The sequence below is a fragment of the Hyla sarda genome, unplaced genomic scaffold, assembly GCF_029499605.1.
Source record: "Hyla sarda isolate aHylSar1 unplaced genomic scaffold, aHylSar1.hap1 scaffold_78, whole genome shotgun sequence".
Lineage (NCBI taxonomy): Eukaryota > Metazoa > Chordata > Amphibia > Anura > Hylidae > Hyla > Hyla sarda.
Window position 1 is genome coordinate 123,504 of NW_026610803.1, and position 23,339 is coordinate 146,842.

At 45.9% G+C, this 23,339-nt stretch overlaps 1 protein-coding gene across 4 annotated transcripts in view; it reads left to right on the forward strand.

The window, feature by feature from the left end:
* LOC130346290 (adhesion G-protein coupled receptor D2-like) overlaps positions 1-23,339 on the forward strand; it is a 194,256-nt gene that overhangs the window by 110,755 nt on the left and 60,162 nt on the right. For all 4 annotated transcript variants that reach the window (XR_008884619.1, XR_008884620.1, XR_008884621.1 and 1 more), the window contains exons 20-23: positions 7,801-7,842; positions 9,247-9,300; positions 10,604-10,730; positions 22,390-22,448. Coding sequence is in view for 1 of the 4 variants with exons in the window: in XM_056554532.1 (XP_056410507.1) it covers positions 7,801-7,842; positions 9,247-9,300; positions 10,604-10,730; positions 22,390-22,448 (282 nt within the window). In the remaining 3 variants the exon portion in view is untranslated. The remainder of the gene's footprint in view (positions 1-7,800; positions 7,843-9,246; positions 9,301-10,603; positions 10,731-22,389; positions 22,449-23,339) is intronic.

Below are 23,339 nucleotides of genomic sequence, written 5' to 3' on the forward strand. Positions count from 1 at the left end.
AGCGAAGACTGGACCCCCGTTCAGCAGGTGTTTGATGCTGGAAAGCAGTGGCAAGCTGGCTGCATACCATACAGTGGGGCAAACAAGTAATTAGTCAGCCAACAATTGTGCAAGTTCTCCCACTTAAAAAGATTAGAGAGGCCTGTAATTTTCATCATAGGTATACCTCAGCTATGAGAGACATAATGAGAAAAAAAAATTAAATCACATTGTCTGATTTTCAAAAAATGTATATGCAAATTATGGTGAAAAATACGTATCTGGTCACCCACAAACAAGGCTCCATGCAAGATCTCACCCCGTGGTGTCAAAATTATCACAAGAATGGTGAGCAAAAATCCCAGAACCACACGGGGGGATCTAGTGAATTACCTCCAGAGAGCTGGGACCAAAGTAACAAAGGCTACTAGAGATAAGCGAACTTTTGAAAAATTCCATTCGGCCGAATTTTTTGAAAAAATTTAGTTTGATCCAAATTTATTTGCTGCAAATCTATATTAAAAACAGCTACAGAGAGCCTCAATAGGGGTTTAGAACACTTTGCTGTGTTCTAACATGCATTTGGAGTGTGCTGGGGTAGTCAAATAATACTGTTATTCAATATGACATGCAGATTACAGGCATCGATTTTAGAATCACTGCAGAAGAGCAGCACAATGACAGAGCCTGGAGGCGGCATCAGTATGAGACCATATAATGGCTAAATGACACAGCGTGGAGGTGTTGGCAGCATGAGGAGAGCATATAGTGGCTACATGACACAGCGTGGAGGTGTTTGCAGCATGAGGAGACCATATAGTTGCTAAATGACACAGCATGGAGGTGTTGGCAGCATGAGGAGACCATATAGTGGCTGAATGACACAGCATGGAGTTGTTGGCAGCATGAGGAGATCATATAGTGGCAGAATTACACATCCTGGAGCTGGCAGCAGCATGAGTAGACACTAGGGCTTCACAATCCCTAAGATTAAAAGATGAATTTTGAAATTTGAATTGAAGATTTATGGTAGCCAGTGCTACCATAAAAAAATGTTATGCCCAGACCCACACCCAGCAGCATCAGTAAACCATATAGTGGCTGAATTACACAGCCTGTTGTTGGCTGAAGCATGAGGAGACCATATATATAGTGTCTAAATGGCACAGCCAGGAGTTGGCAGTAGCATGAGTAGACACTAGGACTTCACAATCCCTAAGATTAAAATATGAATTCTGCAACTTCAACGGAATATTTCAGGTAGCTAGTGCAACTATAACAAAAGTTTTATTCCCAGCCCCAGCAGCATCAGTAAACCATATATTGCCTGAATGACAAAGCCTGGAGTTGACTGAATCATGAGGAGACACCAGGGCTTCACAATCCCTAAGAGAAAAAGACGAATTTTGAAATTTCAATTGAAGATTTAGGGTAGCTAGTGCTACCATAAAAAAAAATTAGGCCCAAGCCCAGGTCCAGCAGCCTCAGTAAACCATATATTGGCTGAATGACACAGCCCGGAGTTGGCTGAAGCATGAGGAGACCATATAGTGTCTGAATGGCACAACCTGGAGTTGGCAGAAGCATGAGGAGACCATTGAAATTTATGAGTCTTAAATTTAAGATTTTGAAATTGAAAGTGAGGTTTTGAAATTGAACTTTTAACTCCCAAGTTATAGTGTCCCGGGCCCTGGCGTGTGGGTACAAAAGAACAAATCTAACAAGGAGTTACATGTCACATGGCAGCACAATGACAGAGCCTGGAGATGGCATCAGTAGGAGGAGACCATATAGTGGCTGAATGGCACAGTCTGGAGTTGGCTGGAGCATGAGAAGAGACCATATAGTGGCTGAATGAAACAGCCTGGAGGTGGCATCAGTATGAGGAGACCATATAGTGGCTGAATGACTGTCTGGAGTTGTCGGCAGATGAGGAGACAATAGGGCCTCACAATCTCTAAGAATAAAAGATTAATTTTGAAATTTCCATTGAAGATGTATGGTACCTAGTGCTACCATAAACATATATATGCAATGTCCTAGGCCCAGCAGCATCACTAAACCATGTAGATGCTGAATGACAGACTGGAACTGGCTGAAGCATCAGTAATCCATATATTGGATGAATGACACAGCCTGGAGGTGGCTGAAGCATGAGGAGACCATATAGTGGCCCGAATGACACAGCCTGTAGTTGGCTGAAGCATGAGAAAAGACCATGTAGTGGCTGAATGAGACAGCCTGGAGGTTGCAGCAGCAACATCAGGAGTCCTGAAAGTGACCCAGTGACAGAGTGGTACAGTGGGTGGAAATACCAGTACCCAGGGACGAAGGTGGGTGAAAAAGGTCTGATGTGGAGCAATGTTTGTAACTGGGGAGCAGCACCTTAAATCTGTTTGGCACTATCCATATTTGTGAAGTGTTGGTGTGGCACCATGGTCAATCTACTCTCATGCATCAGGCATTGGTGGTTGGAAATCCTGGCTGATCCATGCCTGATTCATCTTCACAAAGATCAGTCTCTCCACATTTTTCGTGGACAGACGAGTTCTCCTTGGGGTGACTATGGCCCCCGCCACACTTAACACGCTGCTCTGATGGCACACTACGGGCCGGGCAGGACAGCTTTTCCAGGGCCAACTCTGCTAGTTGAGGCCACAAATCAAGTTTGGCTTCCCAGAAGTCCAGCGGATCTTCAAGGTGTGTTGGCATAGGCATGTCAAGGTATGCCACCACCTGCTGGTTCAGGTCCTGCTCCAGGTCTACCTGCTGCTGATGAGTTGCTTCACTATGCGGGTGAAGAAAGCTACTCATCAGCGACGGTAGACTCAGGCTGCTGCTGATGGAGCTGGTACTGCTCCTGCCACCCCACCCCTCCCCAGCAGCCATGGCAGTGTAAGGTGACCACAGGGGGCCCCCCAATTCAGACCTGCGAGAGGATCCAACACATGTTGTAAGAAATGAAGTAGTGGAATGACATCATTCATTCCGTAATCCTGGCAACTTACTAATATTGTGGCTTCCTCAAAGGGCCTGAGCAAATGGCAGGTGTTACGTATGAGCTGCCACTGGTTCACATTGAAGTTACACAGGGGAGTACCCCTATCTGCTTGGATCATCAAGAAATTGGTGATTGTTTGTTTTTCTCTCTTTCATACTGTCGGTCCAACATATGGAGGGTGGAATTCCAACGTGTGGCAACGTTTCAAATCAGACTATGTTGTGGGATATTGTTCTGATGCTGCAGCTCAAGGAGGGTGTGCTTTGCAGTGTACAAGCGGCGGAAGTGCATGCAAAGTTTCTTTCCGATTGCTAGGATGTCTTGCAAATGGGGGGAACACTTCAGGAACTTCTTCACAGCCACATTAAACATGTGTGCCATGCAGGGCGCATAGCTCAGCCTTCCCAGTAGCAGCGAATGCAAGATATTCTTCCCGATGTCAGTCACCATGGTTCCCATTTCCAGTTTTCATGGAGTAAGCCATGCACCAGTTTCTTTAAGAATTACTTTTAGCAGTTCCTCCCCTGTGTGACTCTTTTCACCAAGGTAAACCATTTGAAGAACAGCGTGACACCGCCGTGCCCTGCACAGATGGTGTGCTGAAGGGCCACTGAGACTTGTCTGGGCAGTGGAGGCTGAGGACACGGTGGAGGATAAGGAGGCGGAGTCGCACACTGTCACAGGACCAATGGGCTGAGAGCGTGGAGGAGGAAGCAGCATGACCTGTCCAAGTTGGGGTTGTGGCTGTGCAGGAGCCACATTCACCCAGTGAGCCATAAAGGACATGCATTGTTCCTGACGGTAGTTACAGCTCTAGACGTCAACGCTGCCGTGCACTTTGGTGCACACCGACAGGCTCAGGTACTGGACCACCTTCTCTTCCACAAAATTGTGCAGGGCTGGTACTGCCTTCTTCGCAAAGAAATGACGGCTTGGGACTCTCCACCTCGGCTCGGCATAAGCCATCAGTTCTCCAAAAGGTGCAGAGTCTACCACTTGAAAAGGGTGTTACTGCAGCATCAGCAACTTAGACAGGAGCACATTCAGCTTCTGCGCCATTGGATGAGTGGGCTCATACTGTTGTCTCTTGGACATGGCTTCGTCGATGGATTGTTGGCGGAATGGCTAACTGCTACTGCCGCCGTCTCCAGGAACCCCTTTTCCACTACCTCCTGGCAAGGTAGGCGGTCGCGAAGCAGGTGGTCTCCCCTGGGCACGTTTGGCTCCCGAATTTCCACTTCTGCCACCATGCTGACTGCCAACCATGCTACCGCCTTGCTGGCTCAGCTGCTGCCTCATGGGCAAGCTGCCACTCTCTTCTCCTGATGAAGCCCCTTCTGCACCCGGCTTCCAATTGCGATCGGCTTCATCATCATCAACAAGTGTCTGCACGTCACTGATGTTCTCCTCAGGTTCCTCAACAGTGTCTGCTTTAAAGAGCATCTATGTACACTCTCCCTAATCCCCCTCCCCATCTATCACTGACTAACTCTATCCCTGTCCTTTTTTTAAATTCAAATCCAACTATAACTACGTCATTTCTTCTCTCTTCGGTAGCTCAGTTTGGTGCTGTGTGCGAGGGGAGGAAGTGGACCTGGCCCGGAAAGCGTGACGTCATCTGAGGCCTGCCAGGGCTAGCTTCCACCCTACTTCCTGTATGCAGCGCTTCCTCTCGGGAGCACGCATACAGGCTGAGTACACGGCAGGAACGGCAGCTTCTGAGTCTCCTCCTCTGTTTGGCTTTACAAGTGCCATAGAGAGTGGAGGAACTTCGGAGAACAGAACTGCCGTGCCCTGCTGGGAATATATTCATCAAAATGTATATGCATATAATGTATATAAATATTTATATGTATATAAATGTATATAAGTATATATGCATGTGGCTAAATAGATTTGTATGTACACTTACATTTATAATGAAAATGCATATCGCTAAATAGATTTGTATGTACAATTATATTTATAGTGAAAGGCAATAGAAGACCTTGATCACACCTTTATGGGAATTTGGAAAGGCAAACCCGATGCTTTACAATTGGAGGACAGTGCTCCACTGACTCGGGGCCAGCACGCATCGGCCACCTACCAGTAGGCGTGAGAATAATTTCTACCTTCCACAATTCAACCTTTAACCGCTTGGGGACGACAGCGTCCCACTCCCCTTCTATGACACACGCTCAGGAGCTGAGTGCAGGCCATAGCTGGGTGGTCCTGGCGGCTATCTGCCAACAGGACCCATCTCTAATGCCCGGCTTTAACCCCTTAGACACCGCAATCAAATTTGATTGTAGCGTCTAAAATGCAAGTAAAAATGTCCCGACAGCTCTGTGAATGTAAGTAAAAACACCTAACCTGCCAAATTCAGGACCTGGGAAAGTGTCTACTTCCCTCCCTCACAAGCGTCTAGAAAAAGAGTATGTGGTAGAGCTTTTCCCCCCACAGCAGAGCTGCACAAAATTCATCCTCCTGCTGCACCTTCTTGATAATTAAGATGCACGCTAGTCAAACCCACCACTCAAATAAACGTGGGAAAATAGATCTACCACAGACATTCTTTGATAAATCTGGGCTATGATCATGCAGGTTAATGTTCTATCTATTATTTTCTGCATTGTGTCTTGTAAACATGAATACATTTTGTTCTACATGCACTTACAAGAATTGGGTTATTTAAGCTACTGAGTGTAATAAAATATAATATGTTCAAGACCTGTTTTCTGTACAGGCAGCAATTCATTGTCGGATTCTTAAAAACATTACATTAGTCAATCTGTTGATGAGAAACATCCACTTAAAAAGTCACACAATATCGTAAAAAGCAAAAGGCAATAAAGTGATATTTAAAGGAAAGAAAGGGAAGGGGTTATTAAGAAAACTGATGTCTTAAGCAATGTTCACGAAATGCTACATTCACCTGCTGATGTATCTTCACAGTGTCAACACATATGTTTTATCTATTATTCGCTGTACCCTGATTTGAGTGTGGAAAACGGCAATACATTTAGTTCTGTACACCCTTACAAGAGTTGGGTGCTCAAAGGTTGCGATGCGTAATTTAATGTTATATAAAAAATTTCAGAACAGTTTCCTGTTTTTTTTTATTAATCTTCTGCTTGTTTCTTCTGCATTCTGTAATATGAAGTGTTAAGCTACCTTGCAGGACAAAATATAATCTCTCTCTCACATTCGGTATCTCTATTATGCCATAAAGTATATGGGGAGTTGGGCGGAAGTGAACCATATGTTGCCCCTTTTTTTTTTTAGCTTAAAAAAGAGAGATCCTGGTTTATATGATCATCTGCATATGTGTATGGTATATGACTGTCTAGTGGTGTTGATCAAACCAAAGCCATAAAGCCCAGTTTTAGTCAGAAGTTTTCGTCAGAGCTGAAAAGCCTAATGGGGTGATTTATCAAAACCTGTGTAGAGGAAGAGTGGTGCAGTTGCCCATAGCAACCAATCAGATCGCTTCTGTCACTTTTAAAGAGACCTGTGAAAAATGAAAGAAGCGATCTGATTGGTTGCTACGGGCAACTGCACCGCTCTTCCTCTACACAGGTTTTGATAAATCTCCCTCTATGCACGTGTTACAGCAGCCATTTTAGGGAAAGAAGCTGAGAACGGCTTTGTCAAGGACAGTGTAAATGCCAGAGGCCAGAGAAGCAGTGCTGCACTACATCTTTACCCTACCAACGTACTATAGCAGCTGCATTGTGGTGGTATGTGGGCTGCATTTGCTTTGTCAGACATAATAATAGTGCGTGTTCAGAGCCCAGCCATAGAACCACTGCACTTCTTGTACAATACAAAAGAAAACTTTATAGCAGCTGAATTGTGTGGGCTGTATTGGCCTTCTCAGGTCAGGGTTAGAAGAAGATTGCTAAGGAACAGTTAGGGGACATTTATCAAGCTGCACCTGGTGAAAAAAAAATGTCCAAAATCAATTGGGATTTATTTCCAAATATCAAGCAAGACAAATTTCCTGGTATATATAAGCACCACAGCATCTCATGAAGTTACTTCCTCCCCAGAACTGTATCTTTCATGATTTTTGTAAATAAAGCACAATTGATGGCCCATCTCCAAGTCCTGATTGATTGGATGTACCTGCACCCAAGAGCTTGCGCCGTGAACAAGGGTTTATCTTTTCCCATACCTTATAATTTTAAATGGGGTTGCGACGGGGACCCCATTTGAATCCCCCCCCCCCCCCAGTTAGCAGAAAGGCTAGAATTGGCTTTGGATAAAACATCGATCTCAAATTAATAAATACATAGATACAAGATAAATTGATAGTACATTGGCATCAGATAAATAAGTAATGCACACTGTTGGTATGAGATAGATAGATAGATGTGAATTTATCAGGGTGCTCTTACAGAGTGCAGTTTTGAAGCCAAAACCATCTGTGGATCATAATGGGTTAAATAATCTAAAGAATATATGCTACTTCTACTCTTATTTTATCCACTTCCGGTGTAAAATTAATTAAAAAAAATAAACAACAACAAAAAGAAAGGATCATCTGTTCTTTATATTATCTAATTCATTATGACTCACACCTGGTTTTGCCTTCTAAATTACATTGAAAAACTGCACTATGTAAGGGCATTCTTAGTTAAATGACCTAAAACATTTTTAGATGCCTCAAAAGTGTTGGTTAACTTTGCTCTTCTTACAGATTATATTTAATAGTTTACATTTGTAATGTGTTATTTTAAATGTTTTCTCTTTTTATGTTGTTTTCTTTTTTAAACAACATTTTTTGAATAGTTTAAATTTGTGAAATGACTTTAAATGTTTTCTCTTTTTTTCAGGGGCTGTATATTTTCTTGATTTATGCTGTTTACAACAGTGAGGTAAGGTGATCACTGAGCACTAAACTAGAAGTTGATAAGAGATTGCATAAGGTTAGAAAAACTTGGCTGGTTTTGTTCCAGGCACAGCGCCACTCTTGCCTATGGGTTGCGTATGCTTTTAGAAATCTGCATCAGTAAAGTAAATGGGGCCAAACTATTATAATTCACACCATGACAGCTACCATGCTTTGTTGTACCCAGGGCAAGATCAAGTTGGTTAGAACCCCCCAGAACCAAAAATATAAGAAGTCCGGTGTATTTTTTTTTTTTTTTTTTTGCAATTAATGCTACAGTAGGTCTTCTGTTGGATCAGATACGGCACTCTAGCCCTTGCTCTATATTTTGCTGCACATTGGCCAGTGGTCTGGTTAATTAAAGGGCATATGTCCAAAGCCCAACAATTTTATAGGAATAGTTTAGGAATAGTTTAAAAAATAAACCTGGAACAATTCATTTCAAACAGGGTAAAAAACCCAAATGTTGAAATCAATTTGTGAATTGCTTCTTAAAGGGGTACTCCGGCACTAAGATATCTTATCCCCACCAGCGGTGCGACCCCCTTGCGTGCAGCCCCCCCGTTATAATCAGTCCCCGGAGCATGTTCGCTCTGGGTCTGATTACTGGTGATCAGGGGGGCTTTGTGATGTCATGGCCCCACCCCCGTGTGATGTCACGCTCCGCCCCCTCAATGCAAGCCTATGGGAGGGGGCTTGACAGCTGACACGCCCCCTCACATAGGCTTGCATTGAGGGGGCGGAGCGTGATGTCACACGGGGGCAGGGCCGTGACATCACAAAGCAACGGCCCTTGTGATCGTCAGTAATCACACCCGGAGCGAACGTGCTCCGGGGACTAATTATAACGGGGTGCTGCGTGCAAGATCACGGAGGTCCCCAGTGGCGGGACCCCCGCGATCAGGCTTCTTATGCCCTATCCTTTGGATAGGGGATAAGATGTCTTCGTGCCGGAGTACCCTTTTAACACTTTTTCTTGCACACTTTTGTGATAGCACATAATTAAAATTCTAAGAAGATAACACAAGATTATGCAAAACTTCTCATGTGTTTCAGCCATGCAGAATGCCCTTTAGCCATAGTATGAGTGTTTTATACAACTATGCTGTTTACAACTGCATCAAAGGCACGGTCAGAAAACTGTTGCACATTTCTTAATTTATGATAGGGAACTATAAGAACACAGTTTCGTAACTTCCGCTCATTCACTTGCTACTACTATAGTTTGCTGGGAACTTTCTCACCACAAATCTGGACAGATATTCAGCAACAAATCTGCTATATGTGAGCAAACCCATACGGCATTTCTGGACTTACAGTAGTGTATCATTGTTATAATACACTAATCTCTATATAAGACAATAATATAGGCATGTTTGTATGCATCTAGGTGAGGAATGCTATTCAGAGAATGAAGGAGAAGAAAAAGGCATTATCATTCACGGTGAGTCATGACATTTATGACATTTATGACAATTATAACAATTCTTTTCAATTATTTGACATAGTGTGCTATAGATATTATTAGACATGGCAGATGAGACGCTTGGAATCTTGTGGGTTGAATCTTATGAATTCCAAATTTGAATTCAAGCTCCCTGGCCCCTGACGGTAAAGGTGAATGGGAAGTTAAAACCAATCGGGCTGTTTTACCTGGTTTACCTAACTCCCGTTGACTTAAATAGGAGTTGCATTAACAGTGTAGCATTGTGAGCTATACTGTTTATGTGAAGGTTTATACAGCTAACGCTATTGCTGATTAAAAGCAATAGTTTTTAGCTTTTCAACCAACTGTGGCAGCTGCAAGCAGGCCAGAGGGGCTGGAACTATATGATTTGATGGCCTATCCAGTGGATAGACCACCGATAGCTGACCAGTGGTGTGCCTCTAAAATGACGCAAAGGCTCACATTTTTTCCTCACAGATTCTTTATCAATCCATAATAAAAACTGCTTCTATGTGAGAATGGTGCTTCACAGAGGTGCCATACAGTGACACATAAACTTGTAATCCTCATAAATGTGCATGATCTAGCTGTGTGTACTGGTAGAATATATTCATAGAAATTAGTTTGTATAGAGCTTTATTGTTTAAGCTATGAATGCCTGTTTAGACTTTTTACTCTTAAGGGTGCGTTCCCACAGGGCGTATACGCAGCGTATTTGAAGCTGCGCAAGATTTATGGCAGCAGCGGGAAATACGCTGCGTATCCCTTGCTCACTATACACACAGGGCTTTCCGGCGGTAGCCCTATGTGTGTAGTGAGTTTTGGAGGCGGGGCCGCGCGTCACAGACACGACGGCACACGGCCCCGCCTCCAAAACTCACTACACATATAGGGCTGCCGCCGGAAAGCCCTGTGTGTGTAGTGAGCAAGGGATACACAGTGTATTTCCCTCTGCTGTCGTAAAATTTGCGCAGCGTCAAATACGCTGCGTATACGCCCTGTGGGAACGCACCCTAAATGTCCTATCCCCATTCAGTTATGGTGTTAAAAGTCTGTTGCAAATTCTAGACATTATGTGGATAGCAGCAATGCCTTATCTCTTGCAGGAATGCCACCGATTTTATTACCATAAATCTCATTTGTTGCAATGCAGAGTAAGATTTCTGTCTATAGCTGTGTCCCATAGATATTTTGTACAGATTTGTATGCAGTATGATCACACATGAGTTAATAGTGGACAAATACTATAGTGGCAAATAAAATAGTGGGTAAAATGTTTACATGGAATTTTTCATTTCAGAACTGTTCACAACCAACAAACTATTTATCCAGCCCAAGATATACCACATCAGACATAGACAAACCAAATATCAGCCCTCCTAAGAGCAGTTTATCTCAAGTACCTTCAAAAAACAGTGATAATATGGGTAAGTGAACATAATTGTGGATGAGTGGTATGGCAAATTGCTTAAAAAAAAACCCTATTCAACAGTCATAATGATATTTGTCCATTGTAAATGAAGACAAGAAATAGAAATGACAAATAAAATTATGGAAAATTGTACGTAAATGAGAAAAAATTTAGCATGCATGCAAGTTCACATTTGTGCTTGCTGTATGTAAAAAAAAGTCTTAGGCAATGTGCACACCCTGTGGGCAAGCTTTATCTCCTGTTTATTTAACCAGTAAGTTCCAGACTTAACCCCTTAAGGACCGGGCGTTTTTCGTTTTTAACACTTTTGTTTTTTCCTCCTTACCTTTAAAAAATCATAACTCTTTCAATTTCGACCTAAAAATCTGTATTATGGCGTATTTTTTTGCACAACCAATTCTACTTTGTAATGACATCAGTCATTGTACCCAAAAATCTACGTTGAAACGGAATAATAAATCATTGTGCGACAAAATTGAAAAAAAAATGCCATTTTGTAACTTTTGAGGGTTTCTGTTTCTATGTAGTACATTTTTCGTTACAAATGACACCTTTTCTTTATTCTCTAGGTCCATATGGTTAAAATGATACCCTACTTGTATAGGTTTGATTTTGTATTACTACTGAAAAAAAATCATAAATACATGCAGGAAAATGTATACGTTTAAAATTGTCATCTTCTGACCCCCATAACTTTTTTTTATTTTTCTGCATATGGGGCGGAATGAGGGCAAATTTTTTGCACCGTGATCTGAAGTTTTTGGCGGTACCATTTTTGCATTGATCGCTTTTTATTCATCTTTTCATGATATTAAAAGTGACCAAAAATACGCTATTTTGGAATTTGGCATTTGTGTGTGCGTACGCCATTGACCGTGCGGTTTAATCAACAATATATTTTTATAATTCGTACATTTCCGCAAGCGGCGATACCATATATGTTTAATTTTATTTACACTGTGCTTTTTTTTTTTTAATGGGAAAAGGGGGGTGATTCAAACTTTTAATAGGGGAGGGGTTAAATGATCTTTATTCACTTTTTTTTTCACTTTTTTTTTGCAGTGTTATAGCTCCCATAGGGACCTATAACACTGCACACACTGATCTTTTACATTGATCACTGGTTTCTCATAGGAAACCAGTGATCGATGATTCTGCCGCTTGACTGCTCATGCCTGGATCTCAGGCACTGAGCAGTCATTCGGCGATCGGACAGCGAGGAGGCAGGTAGGGACCCTCCGGATGTCCTGTAAGCTGTTCGGGATGCCACGATTTCGCCGCGGATATCCCGAACAACCCACTGAGCTAACCGGCACTTTTTACTTTCACTTTTAGCCGCGTGGCTCAGCTTTGAGCGCGCAGCTAAAGGGTAAATAGCGCGCGACACTGCGATCAGTGCAGCGGCCTATTAGCGGCAGGTCCTGGTTTCACTATGACGCCGGGCCCACCGTGATATGATGTGGGATCACTGTGGGACCCCGCACTATATCACGGGAGCGGGACTAAGGACGTACTCATACGTCCTTGGTCCTTAAGAGGTTAAAAAATCTTAATCTTTCTAGTATTTATCAGCAGCTATTTGCCATTTGCTATTTGTCAGCAGAGAGTACCACAAAAATTAGGCATGTACACATGGATGAAAAATTGGGTATTGTCGCAGCTGTAGCAGCGGCCAGAAAAATTGCAGCACCATAACAAGTGCAGCAGCAGAGGCCAGAAAAATTAGGCATGTACACATGGATGGAAATTTAGTATTGTCGCAGCCGCAGCTGTAGCAGCGGCCATAAAAATTGCAGCACCATAACAAGTGCAGCAGCAGAGGCCAGAAAAATTAGGCATGTACACATGGCTGGAAAATTTGGTATTGTCGCAGCCACTGCTGTAGCAGCGGCCAGAAAAATTTGTTTGTTTCACCATGCAGAAAGTGCCCTAAAACATTGCGGCTTGAACCCTACTTGGTGGCGGATAAGTCACGCAAGTCATCCGGCATTCAGAGTTCAAATACAGCAGCGTGTGGACCATTTTTAGCCCAAGGCAGCTCATCTGATCAAGCCTTGTTCAGTCAAATGTATCGCCCAGTGTCAGTCCCTTCGGGATCCATCCCTCATTCATCTTAATAAAGGTGAGGTAATCCAGACTTTTTTGACCAAGGCGACTCCTCTTCTCAGTGACAATACCTCCTGCTGCACTGAAGGTCCTTTCTGACAGGACACTTGAAGCGGGACAGGCCAGAAGTTCGAGCGCAAATTGGCTCAGGCCACAGGTCAAGCCAGCACACCCAGTAGTCAAGGGGTTCATTGCTCCTCCATCTCCATGTCCATCTCTGGTATTGAAAGCGGTTTTCCACTAATCACCTTTACGGATGCGAATAAGATTATACGTGCCCCTTAAGTCCAGTTTGGTGAAGATACCTGCTCCGCGTAGACGGTCAAAGAGTTCGGAGATCAAATGCAGGGGATAGCGGTTTTTGATGGTAATCTTGTTTAAACTGCGGTAGTCAATACATGGGCGTAAGGATCCATCCTTTTTAGAAACAAAGAAGAACCCCGCTCCAGCAGGGGATGAGGATTTCCAAATAAAACCTCTCTTTAGGTTCTCCTGGATATACTCTTTCATGGCTTGAGTCTCTGGGACTGAGAGAGGGTAAATCCTGCCACGGGGCGGAGTGGTACCAGGAAGAAGGTCAATGGGACAATCATAAGGTCTATGTGGAGGTAAGACCTCTGCTTGCTTTTTTCAGAATACATCTGAATAGTCCTGGTAAGCCTTGGGAAGGCCTGGTAAAGAAGAAGCCACAGGGGTTTGACTAGTGGAAGCAGATGTGAGACATCGCTTGTGACAAGAAGGACCCCAACTTTTGATCTCCCCGGTGGTCCAGTCGAGGGTAGGAGCATGACGCTGGAGCCACGGCAAGCCGAGAAGAACTTCAAAGGTGCAGTTAGGCAGAACGAAAAATTAAATTTTTTCATGGTGAAGTCCAATGCTCATGGGCAGGGGTTCTGTGCGGTAGCGCACAGTGCAGTCCAATTTCTCTCCGTTTACTGAAGAGATAAAGAGCGGCTTGACGAGATGGGTTACTGGAATACTGAACCTATTAACAAAAGAGGCCAAGATAAAGTTTCCTGCAGAACCTGAGTCCAAGAAGGCCACTGCTGAGAAGGAGGAGTTGTCGGAAGGAGAAATCCGCACAGGTACAGTCAGACGTGGAGAGGCAGAATTCACACCAAGTGTCGTTTCACCTTTGTGAACTAGGTGCGTGCTTTCTCCTGACGCGGAGGGCGGATAGGACAGTCTTTTAGGAAATGTTCAGTACTAGCACAGTACAGGCACAAATTCTCGTTTCGGCGGCGAGTCCTCTCTTATAGGGTCAGGCGAGACCGATCCTCTTGCATAGCCTCCTCGGCGGAAGGCACAGGAACAGATTGCAAAGGACGTTGGAAGAGAGGAGCCTGGGAGAAAAGCCGCCTGGTGCGAACAAGATCCTTTTCCTGACAAAGTTCCTGGCGTCTTTCCGAGAAACGCATGTCGATGCGGGTGGCCAAATGGATTAGTTCTGACAGATTAGCAGGAATTTCTCGTGCGGCCATGACATCTTTGATGTTACTGGATAAGCCTTTCTTGAAGGTCGCGCAGAGGGCCTCATTATTCCAGGATAGCTCAGAGGCGAGGGTGCGGAACTGGATGGCGTATTCACCCACAGAAGAACTCCCTTGGACGAGGTTCAGCAAAGCAGTCTCGGCTGAGGAAGCCCGGGCTGGCTCCTCAAAAACACTACGAACTTCAGAGAAGAAGGACTGGATAGTAGCGGTGGCGGGATCGTTGCGGTCCCAAAGCGGTGTGGCCCATGACAAGGCCTTTCCAGACAGGAGACTGACCACGAAAGACACCTTAGACCGTTAAGTAGGGAAATGGTCCGACATCATCTCTATGTGTAGGGAACACTGGGACAGGAATCCACGGCACTGTTTAGAGTCCCCATCAAACTTGTCCGGTAGAGACAGGCGGAAACTGGGAGCAGCCACTCGCTGCGGAGGAGATGCAGGAGCTGGCGGAGGAGATGGTTGCTGTAGTTGTGGCAGAAGCTGTTGCAGCATAACGGTCAGTTGAGTCAGCTGCTGTCCTTGTTGCGTGATCTGCTGTGATTGCTGAGCGACCACGGTGGTTAGGTCAGCGACACTAGGCAGTGGGACCTCAGCGGGATCCATGGCCCGATCTACTGTCAGGATCCGGACTGGAATGCAGAGAGGACACTGGAGGTGGATCCTCTGTGTCAGTGAGGTGATGGCTGGGGCCGTACCAGGGGAACGGAATCTAAGGGGTTACTGGTTTTCACCAGAGCCCACCGCAAAGCGGGATGGACTTGCAGCGGCAGGTAACCCCCAGGTCGTTCCACCCGATAGCGACTCAACCCCACTGACAGCTGAGACAGACGTGGTACACAGGGACAAGGCAAGAGCAAGGTCGGACGTAGCAGAAGGTTAGGGCAGGCAGCAAAGGGTCGTAGTCAGGGGCAACGGCAAGGGTCTGGATACACAGGCTTGGGATACACAAAAAGCTTTCTCAGGGCACTAGGGCAACAAGATCCAGCAGGGACAGGAAGGGGAAGTGGGTATAAATAGTGTAGGGAGGTGATTAGAACTAATTGGGCCAGGCACCAATTAACGGTGCGCTGGCCCTTTAAATCTCAGAACATCGGCGCGCGCACGCCCTAGGGAGCGGGGCCGCGCGCTTGGGATGAGACAGACACAGGAGGAGGGTGAGTAGAAAGGGGCACGATCCGTGAACGGGTCTGACCCGTCCCACGGATCGCGTTCCCGCCGGCACGAACACAGCAGCGCTCGCGGACAGTGACCGGAGCGCTGCTGTTACTACAATGCCGCGAGGGCTCCGGGGAAGCCGCGGGACCCGGAGCTCTCGGCGTTACAATAGCGTGCCATATACTAAAATTTTTTCTGTCTCTGTGCTAAATTCAGTGTTATACCACACGTTATACACCTGCCGGTGTATGAAAGAAAAAAAAAAAGGTTTTCCTGCGTGCAAATACGCTTAACAGTGGCCTTATCATTGCAAAGGGCCTACATACAAGCAAATAGCTTGCCATATACTACCTTTTTTTCTGTCTCTGTGCTAAATTCAGTGTTATACCACACGTTATACACCTGCCGGTGTATTAAAGAGAAAAAAGTTTTTCCTGCGTACAAATACGCTTAACAGTGCGCTCATCATTGCAAAGGGCCTACATACAACCAAGTAGTGTACTATTTAGTACCTGTATTTCCGTCTCGGTGCTAAATTCAGTGCTATTCCACACATTAGTATACACCGGCTGGTGTATACAACAACAAAAAAGAGTTTTTTTCTGCGTATAAATACGCTTAACAGTGCGCTCATCATTGCAAAGGGCATACATAGAACCAAGTAGTGTACTATTTACTACCTGTTATTCTGTCTCTGTACTAAATTCAGTGCTATTCCACACATTAGTATACACCTGCTGGTGTATTTAAAAAAAAAAATAAAAGTGTTTTTTCTGCGTAGAAATACGCATACCAGTGCGCTCATCATTGCAAAGGGCATACATACAACAAAGGAGTGTACTATTTAGTAACTGTTATTCTGTCTAGGGCCTATATACTTTGAAAGGACAGCCGTAAGTAATCGCCTGCTGCTGTTCTATACCCTCATAAACGCACTAAGTATGTCAGGCAGGGAAGTGCCAGGACGTGCACAGAGAAGGGGCAGAGGCCTACATACGTCAGGCAGAGTTGGCAGCAGACTTGGGGCGAGTGGCAGCAGGAGTCGCAGCAATAGGCCTGAGCTCCCTTTAACACCCAGCGGTCATGTCGTCGACCCATCTCTCCTTGTCAATTGGTTTGCACACTCATCCCCATCATCCCATGCGACATGTGACAACCCCAGTCAAGAGTCGGTGGGTTCCTCAGACACAACCCTCAGTTGGCATGGCCCGGGAGCAGTCCCCGTAATCCCATTGCCTTTGTCCTATGCGGTTCCCTCTCCCAGGGAATGATCCAATAGAGGACAGTCAGCAGCTAATGGGCAGCCAAGAATGTGAGGAGACATGCGTCGCTTGCTCCGCAAGGTGGGCAAGTAGTGATGCGGAGAGTGACGTGGGAGGCGGTGTTTCAATTGTTCAGGGTCCTGAGGCAGACACTGTTGTGGAACACGAGGAGGACATCAGTGACGTGCACGCATCTTTTCATGATGATGAAGCCGATCGCAATTGGGAGCTGGGCGCAGAAGCCGGGGCTTCATCATCATCATCAGGAGAAGAGATTTGCTCTTTGTCTATGAGGCAGCAAGGCGGTAACACGGTTGGCAATCAGTGTGATGGTGGCAGGAGTGGAAATTCAGGAGCCAAACGTGCCAGGGGGAGACCACCTGCTTCGCGGCAAGCTACCATTCAGGGAGGTAGTGGAAAAGGGGTTCCTGGAGACGGCACCAATAGCAGAGAAATAGTGCGGACTGCGGGTGAGAAAATCAGCTACTCTGCGGTGTGGTTGTTCTTCATAAAGAATCCGGAGGACCTTAGCGTAGTCACATGCAGAATCTGTCGGCAGAAAGTGAAGCGTGGCCAGGGTCCCAATCTCGGGACCGCGGCCCTGCGTCAACACATGATTCGCCACCATAAAGCGGCCTGGGATAATCGTGCCTCCGATGTAGTGGTCAAGCCTGCCGCATCACCCAGTGGCCATCCGCTCCCTCAGTCATCCAGCCAAGGCTCCACCACCTCAGCCGAAGGGAGCATTGTGTCAAACTCTCCTTCTTGCGCTCCTGCTTCTTCCGCTCGTAGTCAGCCATTCCGCCAACAATCGATCGGCGAAGCCATGCCCAAGAGACAACAGTATGCACCCACTCATCCAACGGCGCAGAAGTTGAATGTACTCCTGTCCAAGTTGCTGGTGTTGCAGTCCCTCCCTTTCCAACTGGTGGACTCTGCAGCTTTCAGGGAATTGATGGCTTGTGCCGAGCCGAGGTGGAGAGTCCCAAGCCGTCACTTCTTTGTGAAGAAAGCAGTACCAGCCCTGCATAAGTTTTTACAAGAGAAGGTGGGCCAGTCCTTGAGCCTGTCTGTGTGTTCAAGAGTGCACGGCAGCGCCGACGTGTGGAGCTGTAACTACGGGCAGGGACAATACATGTCTTTCATGGCCCACTGGGTAAATGTTGTTCCTGCACAGCCACAACAGCAACTTGGACAGGTCACACCGCTTCCTCCTCCACGCTCTCGCTCCCAGGCAGTTAGTCCTTTTACAGTGTGCGCCTCCTCCTCCTCCTCCCCCGTGTCCTTGGTGGCCCTTCATGTGTAGGGCACAGCGGTGTCAAGCCGTCCTTCACATGGTTTGCCTTGGCGAACGGAGTCACACAGGGGAGGAACTGCTGAAGTTCATTAGGGAAGAAATCCGAGTATGGCTTACTCCGTGAAATCTGGAAATGGGAAACATGGTGACCGACAATGGGAAGAACATTGTGGCCGCGCTGCGACAAGGAAGTGTGAAACATTCGCCCTGCATGGCACATGTGTTGAATCTGGTTGTCAAGAAGTTCATCAAGTCTTCACCCCATTTGCAAGATGTCCTGACAATGGCAAGGAAACTGTGCATGCACTTCAGCCACTCGTACACCGCCAAGCACACCTTGCTTGAGCTGCAGCGTCAGAACGGTATCCCACAACATAGTCTCATTTGTGACGTTGCCACACGTTGGAATTCCACTTCCATTTGTTGGACAGACTATACGAACAAAGAAAAGCCATCACGGATTTTTTGATGATACAAGCAGATAGGAGTACTCCCCTGTGTTACTTCAATGTAAACGAGTGGCAGCTCACGTGACACCTGCTGTTTGCTGAGGCCCTTTGAGGAAGCCACATTTTTTGTTAGTCACTCGAATTACACCATGAACGACGTAATTCCACTCCTACATTTACTCCAAAAAATTATTGAAAACATGGCTGGTCACGGCAATGGAGACGTTGCGCCTACATCAGAAGGCTACATGAGTCCTGTCGGGGATGAACTGGAGGAGGATGATGAGGGGCAGAGCGGAGCACAGTTTACGGTGGATGAGATGGCCGGTGTTTCTGGTCATTGGACAGGAGAGGAGGAGCAGGAGCAGCCAGAGGAGCTGGAGGATTATTACGAGGGAGGCGAGACAGAGGACCCAGACACCATGGCAGTATGCAGTGGAGATGGAGGCAGGTAGTCCCAGCGAGTCACTGTCACAAATGGCACGATGCATGCTGAGTTGCTTGCGTAGTGACCCCCGAATTGTCAAAATTCGTCAGCGCGACGACTTCTGGATCTCCACCTTATTAGACCCTCACTACCGGCCCAGAATGGGGGCCTTTTTTACACCCACTGAGAGGGAGAACAAACTGAGCTACTTCAGGGAGCTTCTACGTGTTCCACTTGCAGGTCTGACTCGGGGGGCCCTCTGCGCTCACCTTCCACGGCTGCTGGGGAGGGGTGGCAGGAGCAGTACCGGCTCAATCAGCAGCAGCCTGAGTCTACAGTCGCTGATGAGTAGCTTCCTTCAGCCGCATAGTGAAGCTACTCATCAGCAGCAGGTGGACATGGAGCAGGACCTGAACCAGCAGGTGGTGGCTTACCTCGACATGACCCTGCCAACAACCGTTGAAGATCCACTGGACTTCTGGGCAGCCAAACTCGATTTATGGCCGCAACTAGCGGAGTTTGCCCTGGAAAAGCTGTCCTGCCCGGCCAGTAGTGTGCCATCAGAGCGGGTGTTTAGTGCGGCCGGGGCCATAGTCACCCCAAGGCGAACTCGTCTGTCCACTAAAAATGTGGAGAGACTGACGTTTGTCAAGATGAATCCGGGATGGATCAGCCAGGATTTACAGCCACCAATGACAGATGGGTCTGAGTAGATTGACCATGCTCCTACAACAAAATTTTCTCTATTGTGGTTGGTTATGAAACCCTCTGGGGCTGACCTGGGCATTGTACGGCCCGCTTGCCACATACGGCCCTTTGATTGGCTCTGACCGGCCCACGCTGATTGGGGGACAACTATGCTGCCTAAACTGGGGGACAACTATGTTCCTAATCTGGGGGACATCTATGCTCCTAATCTGGGGGACATCTATGCTGCCTAATCTGGGTGACATCTATGCTGCCTAATCTGGGGGACAACTATGCTCCTTATCTGGGGGACAACTATGCTCCTAATCTGGTGGACATCTATGCTGCCTAATCTGGGGGACAAGTATGCTCCTAATCTGGGGGATATCTATGATGCCTAATCTGGGTGACATCTATGCTGCCTACTCTGGGGGACAACTATGCTCCTAATCTGGGGGACATCTATGCTGCCTAATCTGGGGGACATCTATGCTGCCTAATCTGGATGACATCTATGCTGCCTAATCTGGGGGACAACTATGCTCCTTATCTGGGGGACAACTATGCTCCTAATCTGGGGGACAACTAAACTCCTAATCTTTTGGACATCTATGCTGCCTAATCTGGGGGACAAGTATGCTCCTAATCTGGGGGACATCTATGCTGCCTACTCTGGGGGACAAGTATGCTCCTAATCTGGGGGACATCTATGCTGCCTAATCTGGGGGACAAGTATGCTCCTAATCCGGGGGACATCTATGCTGCCTACTCTGGGGGACAAGTATGCTCCTAATCTGGGGGACATCTATGCTGCCTAATCTGGGGGACATCTATGCTGCCTAATCTGGGGGACAACTATGCTCCTTATCTGGGGAAAACTGATGCTTCTGGCCTTGTAAAGGGTTATGAAAACATTTTGGGTACTGCAAATGCATGATCCAGACTCATTCTGTGTCTTTGAGGAACTACTTGCCTCCCTGGTGCCTCTGGCCTTAAGCCTTACATTTTTGGATGTTTAGCAGTAGCTAAATACATGCTTAATGCAAATTTCAACAATGATTGTTAAATTCTCGGCGCTCTGCCAGGGCCTTCTCCTACCCCGCCTGGGCCGATCCGAGGACCTCACTAACCAACTCACTAACTAATCCAATCGCTTATAGCAACGGGCGGTGTGTACAAAGGGCAGGGACTTAATCAACGCCAGTTTATGACCCTCACTTACTGGTAATTCCTCGTTTTAAGGTTAAATAATTGCAATCCCAGATCCCTATCACAAACTGGTTTCAGCGTGCAACACGCACCTTTCCTTGAAAGATAGAGACACGCTAATCCGTTCAGTGGAGCGTTGGCTGTGGCCCCGGAAATCTGAGGGCATAACACACCTGGTATTGCTCGATCTCGCAATTGATCGTGCAGAGGTAGGGGGTTATTAAAGCCTCTTGGGTACTGCTGAGGCCTACTCCTGACTGCTCCTGGTGTAATGTATGGGGTAATTAAACACTCTTGGGTAGTGTTTTTTTTTTTTTATTTACTGATAATTTTATTGGTAAGAAAATAGAATTTTCCAGAATGCTAATTGTTACACAACGGAACTCTTGTTGCGTGTGATTTTTTAATGAAAATTAAAAAGTAAAAATACTGACAGGGATTAACTCTGCTTCATGATTTTGGGTGAAAAAAGTCCTTTGGTGATCTGATCTTTTGGAGACAGATGCGTTTAAACACATATTGAATTAGTTTTTGTAAAAAAAAATTCAAACATTGTGTGGTTTATTATTTTTGAGAAGAATGTCTTTGGGTGGTCCACCGTCCTGCATTATAGAGTCTTGTGAACTGTTGGTTATGCGCTTGTTCTTACACAAAGGTATTTCTTTAAAAAAAATTCTAAAATGTTGTTGTTTTTTGGAGAGGATTGTGAAGCCCGGGTGTGTACTGGTGCATCAGCCAACTCCAGGCTGTGTCCTTCAGGCAATATATGGGTTCCTGATGCCGCAGAGGTTGGGCCTGGGTCTGGAAATTTCAAATTTTTGGATAGCGGGTGCTACCTATGAGAAATCTTTGTCAAAAATGTCAGATTTTGTTGTTTTTTTTTTGTGGGGGGATTGTGAAGCCCTGGTGTGTAGTGTACTAGTGCATCAGCCAACTCCACGCTGTGCCATTCAGCACAGCGTGGTCTCCTCTTGCTGCCAACATGTCCACGCTGTGTCATTCAGCCACTATATGGTGTCCTCATGCTGCCAACACCTCCACGCTGTGCCATTCAGCCACTATATGGTGTCCTCATGCTGCCAACACCTCAACGCTGTGCCATTCAGCCACTATATGGTGTCCTCATGCTGCCAACACCTCCACGCTATGTCATTCAGTCACTATATGGTCTCCTGACACTGATGCCACCACCAGGCTCTGTCATTGTGCTGCTGTGCGGCAGTGATTCTAAGAGCGATGCCGGTAATCTGCATGCTATTCTGAATAACAGTATTATTTCACTACCCCAGCACACTCCATATGCGTTTTAGGACACAGCAAAGTGTTCTATACCCCTATAGAGGCTGTATGTAGGCTAGAAATAGCCTTTTTTAACATCGATTCGCCGCAAACAAATTCGGATCGAAACTAACTTTTCGGGAAAATTCGGCGAATCGGCCAAATCGAATTTTTGAAAAGTTCGCTCATCTCTAATCATGATCTACCTGAATCTTTCCCAAATTTTGCACATTGCTCATTCATATAGTCAAAAAAAAAAAGACTAATTTCCATTTTAATGTTTTTCAGGACATGTGGTCTCCAAGAACCCTGTAAGCATATATTCCATCTTGTCAAGTGACAACACAGTGAGTATCTATCGCCAGGGCTGTTCCTTTTTTCTTTTATTAGCTATTATTTGACAGCAGAAACAGTTCTCAAATTGTATCGGGTAACTATACGATTAGCTTATGGTAGCAGACTGTGGTAGTGAAAGGGCTGTCCCATGTAGCAAAACCCCTTTATATGACCTAATAGGGAATTCAGTGTTAATTGAAGGGTTGGGGCGAGTCATGTTCTAGATCCTCATCCAGATTCAAGTGAAAAGCAATACCATAGATCTTCTCTTGCTCAATATCTCCTGTTCTTTCCTGCATTACATCCATAAACCATTGATTTAATAGGAATCATGAAATGCTGTATGGTTCAAGTGGTGTCGCTGCAAGAAAAACGCACACATACTGAACACATACAGATTATGCCTGGTTTCTGGGGGGGGGGGGTTCATGGTCAAGACACTCTGCTTGTGTGTAAGGTTACCCATAGGGACGGGCCAATCAAATCTGACAAATCAGAATTCATTGCAAATTTCAGCAAAAATTAAATTTGCAATGAATGCGAATATTGCCACGATTCAATTGCGCAAGTCGCTTCATTAAACTCCATTTAGTGTGGTCCAGGCTCCAGGGCATCTAAAATGGCAGATCCACATGTGAGGACATGGGGCAAAAAATCCTGGGAAGGCGGGAAGGTGGGATGACCCTTAATCACATGCAGCATGCAGCCTATCAGCAGCCAGCCACCCCTGTGATGTCACAGCCCTTATAATCAGCAGCCATCTTGCACTTCAGCCTTTTATTGCAGAGGGAGAGAGAGGGACAGAGAGCAGTGTGTTGCACAGAAAAGCATTTTTACAGCAGCGATTCACCTCAAGCGGAAAACCAGCCTATAATCACTGATAGGGAAGGGAGTGAGATTGA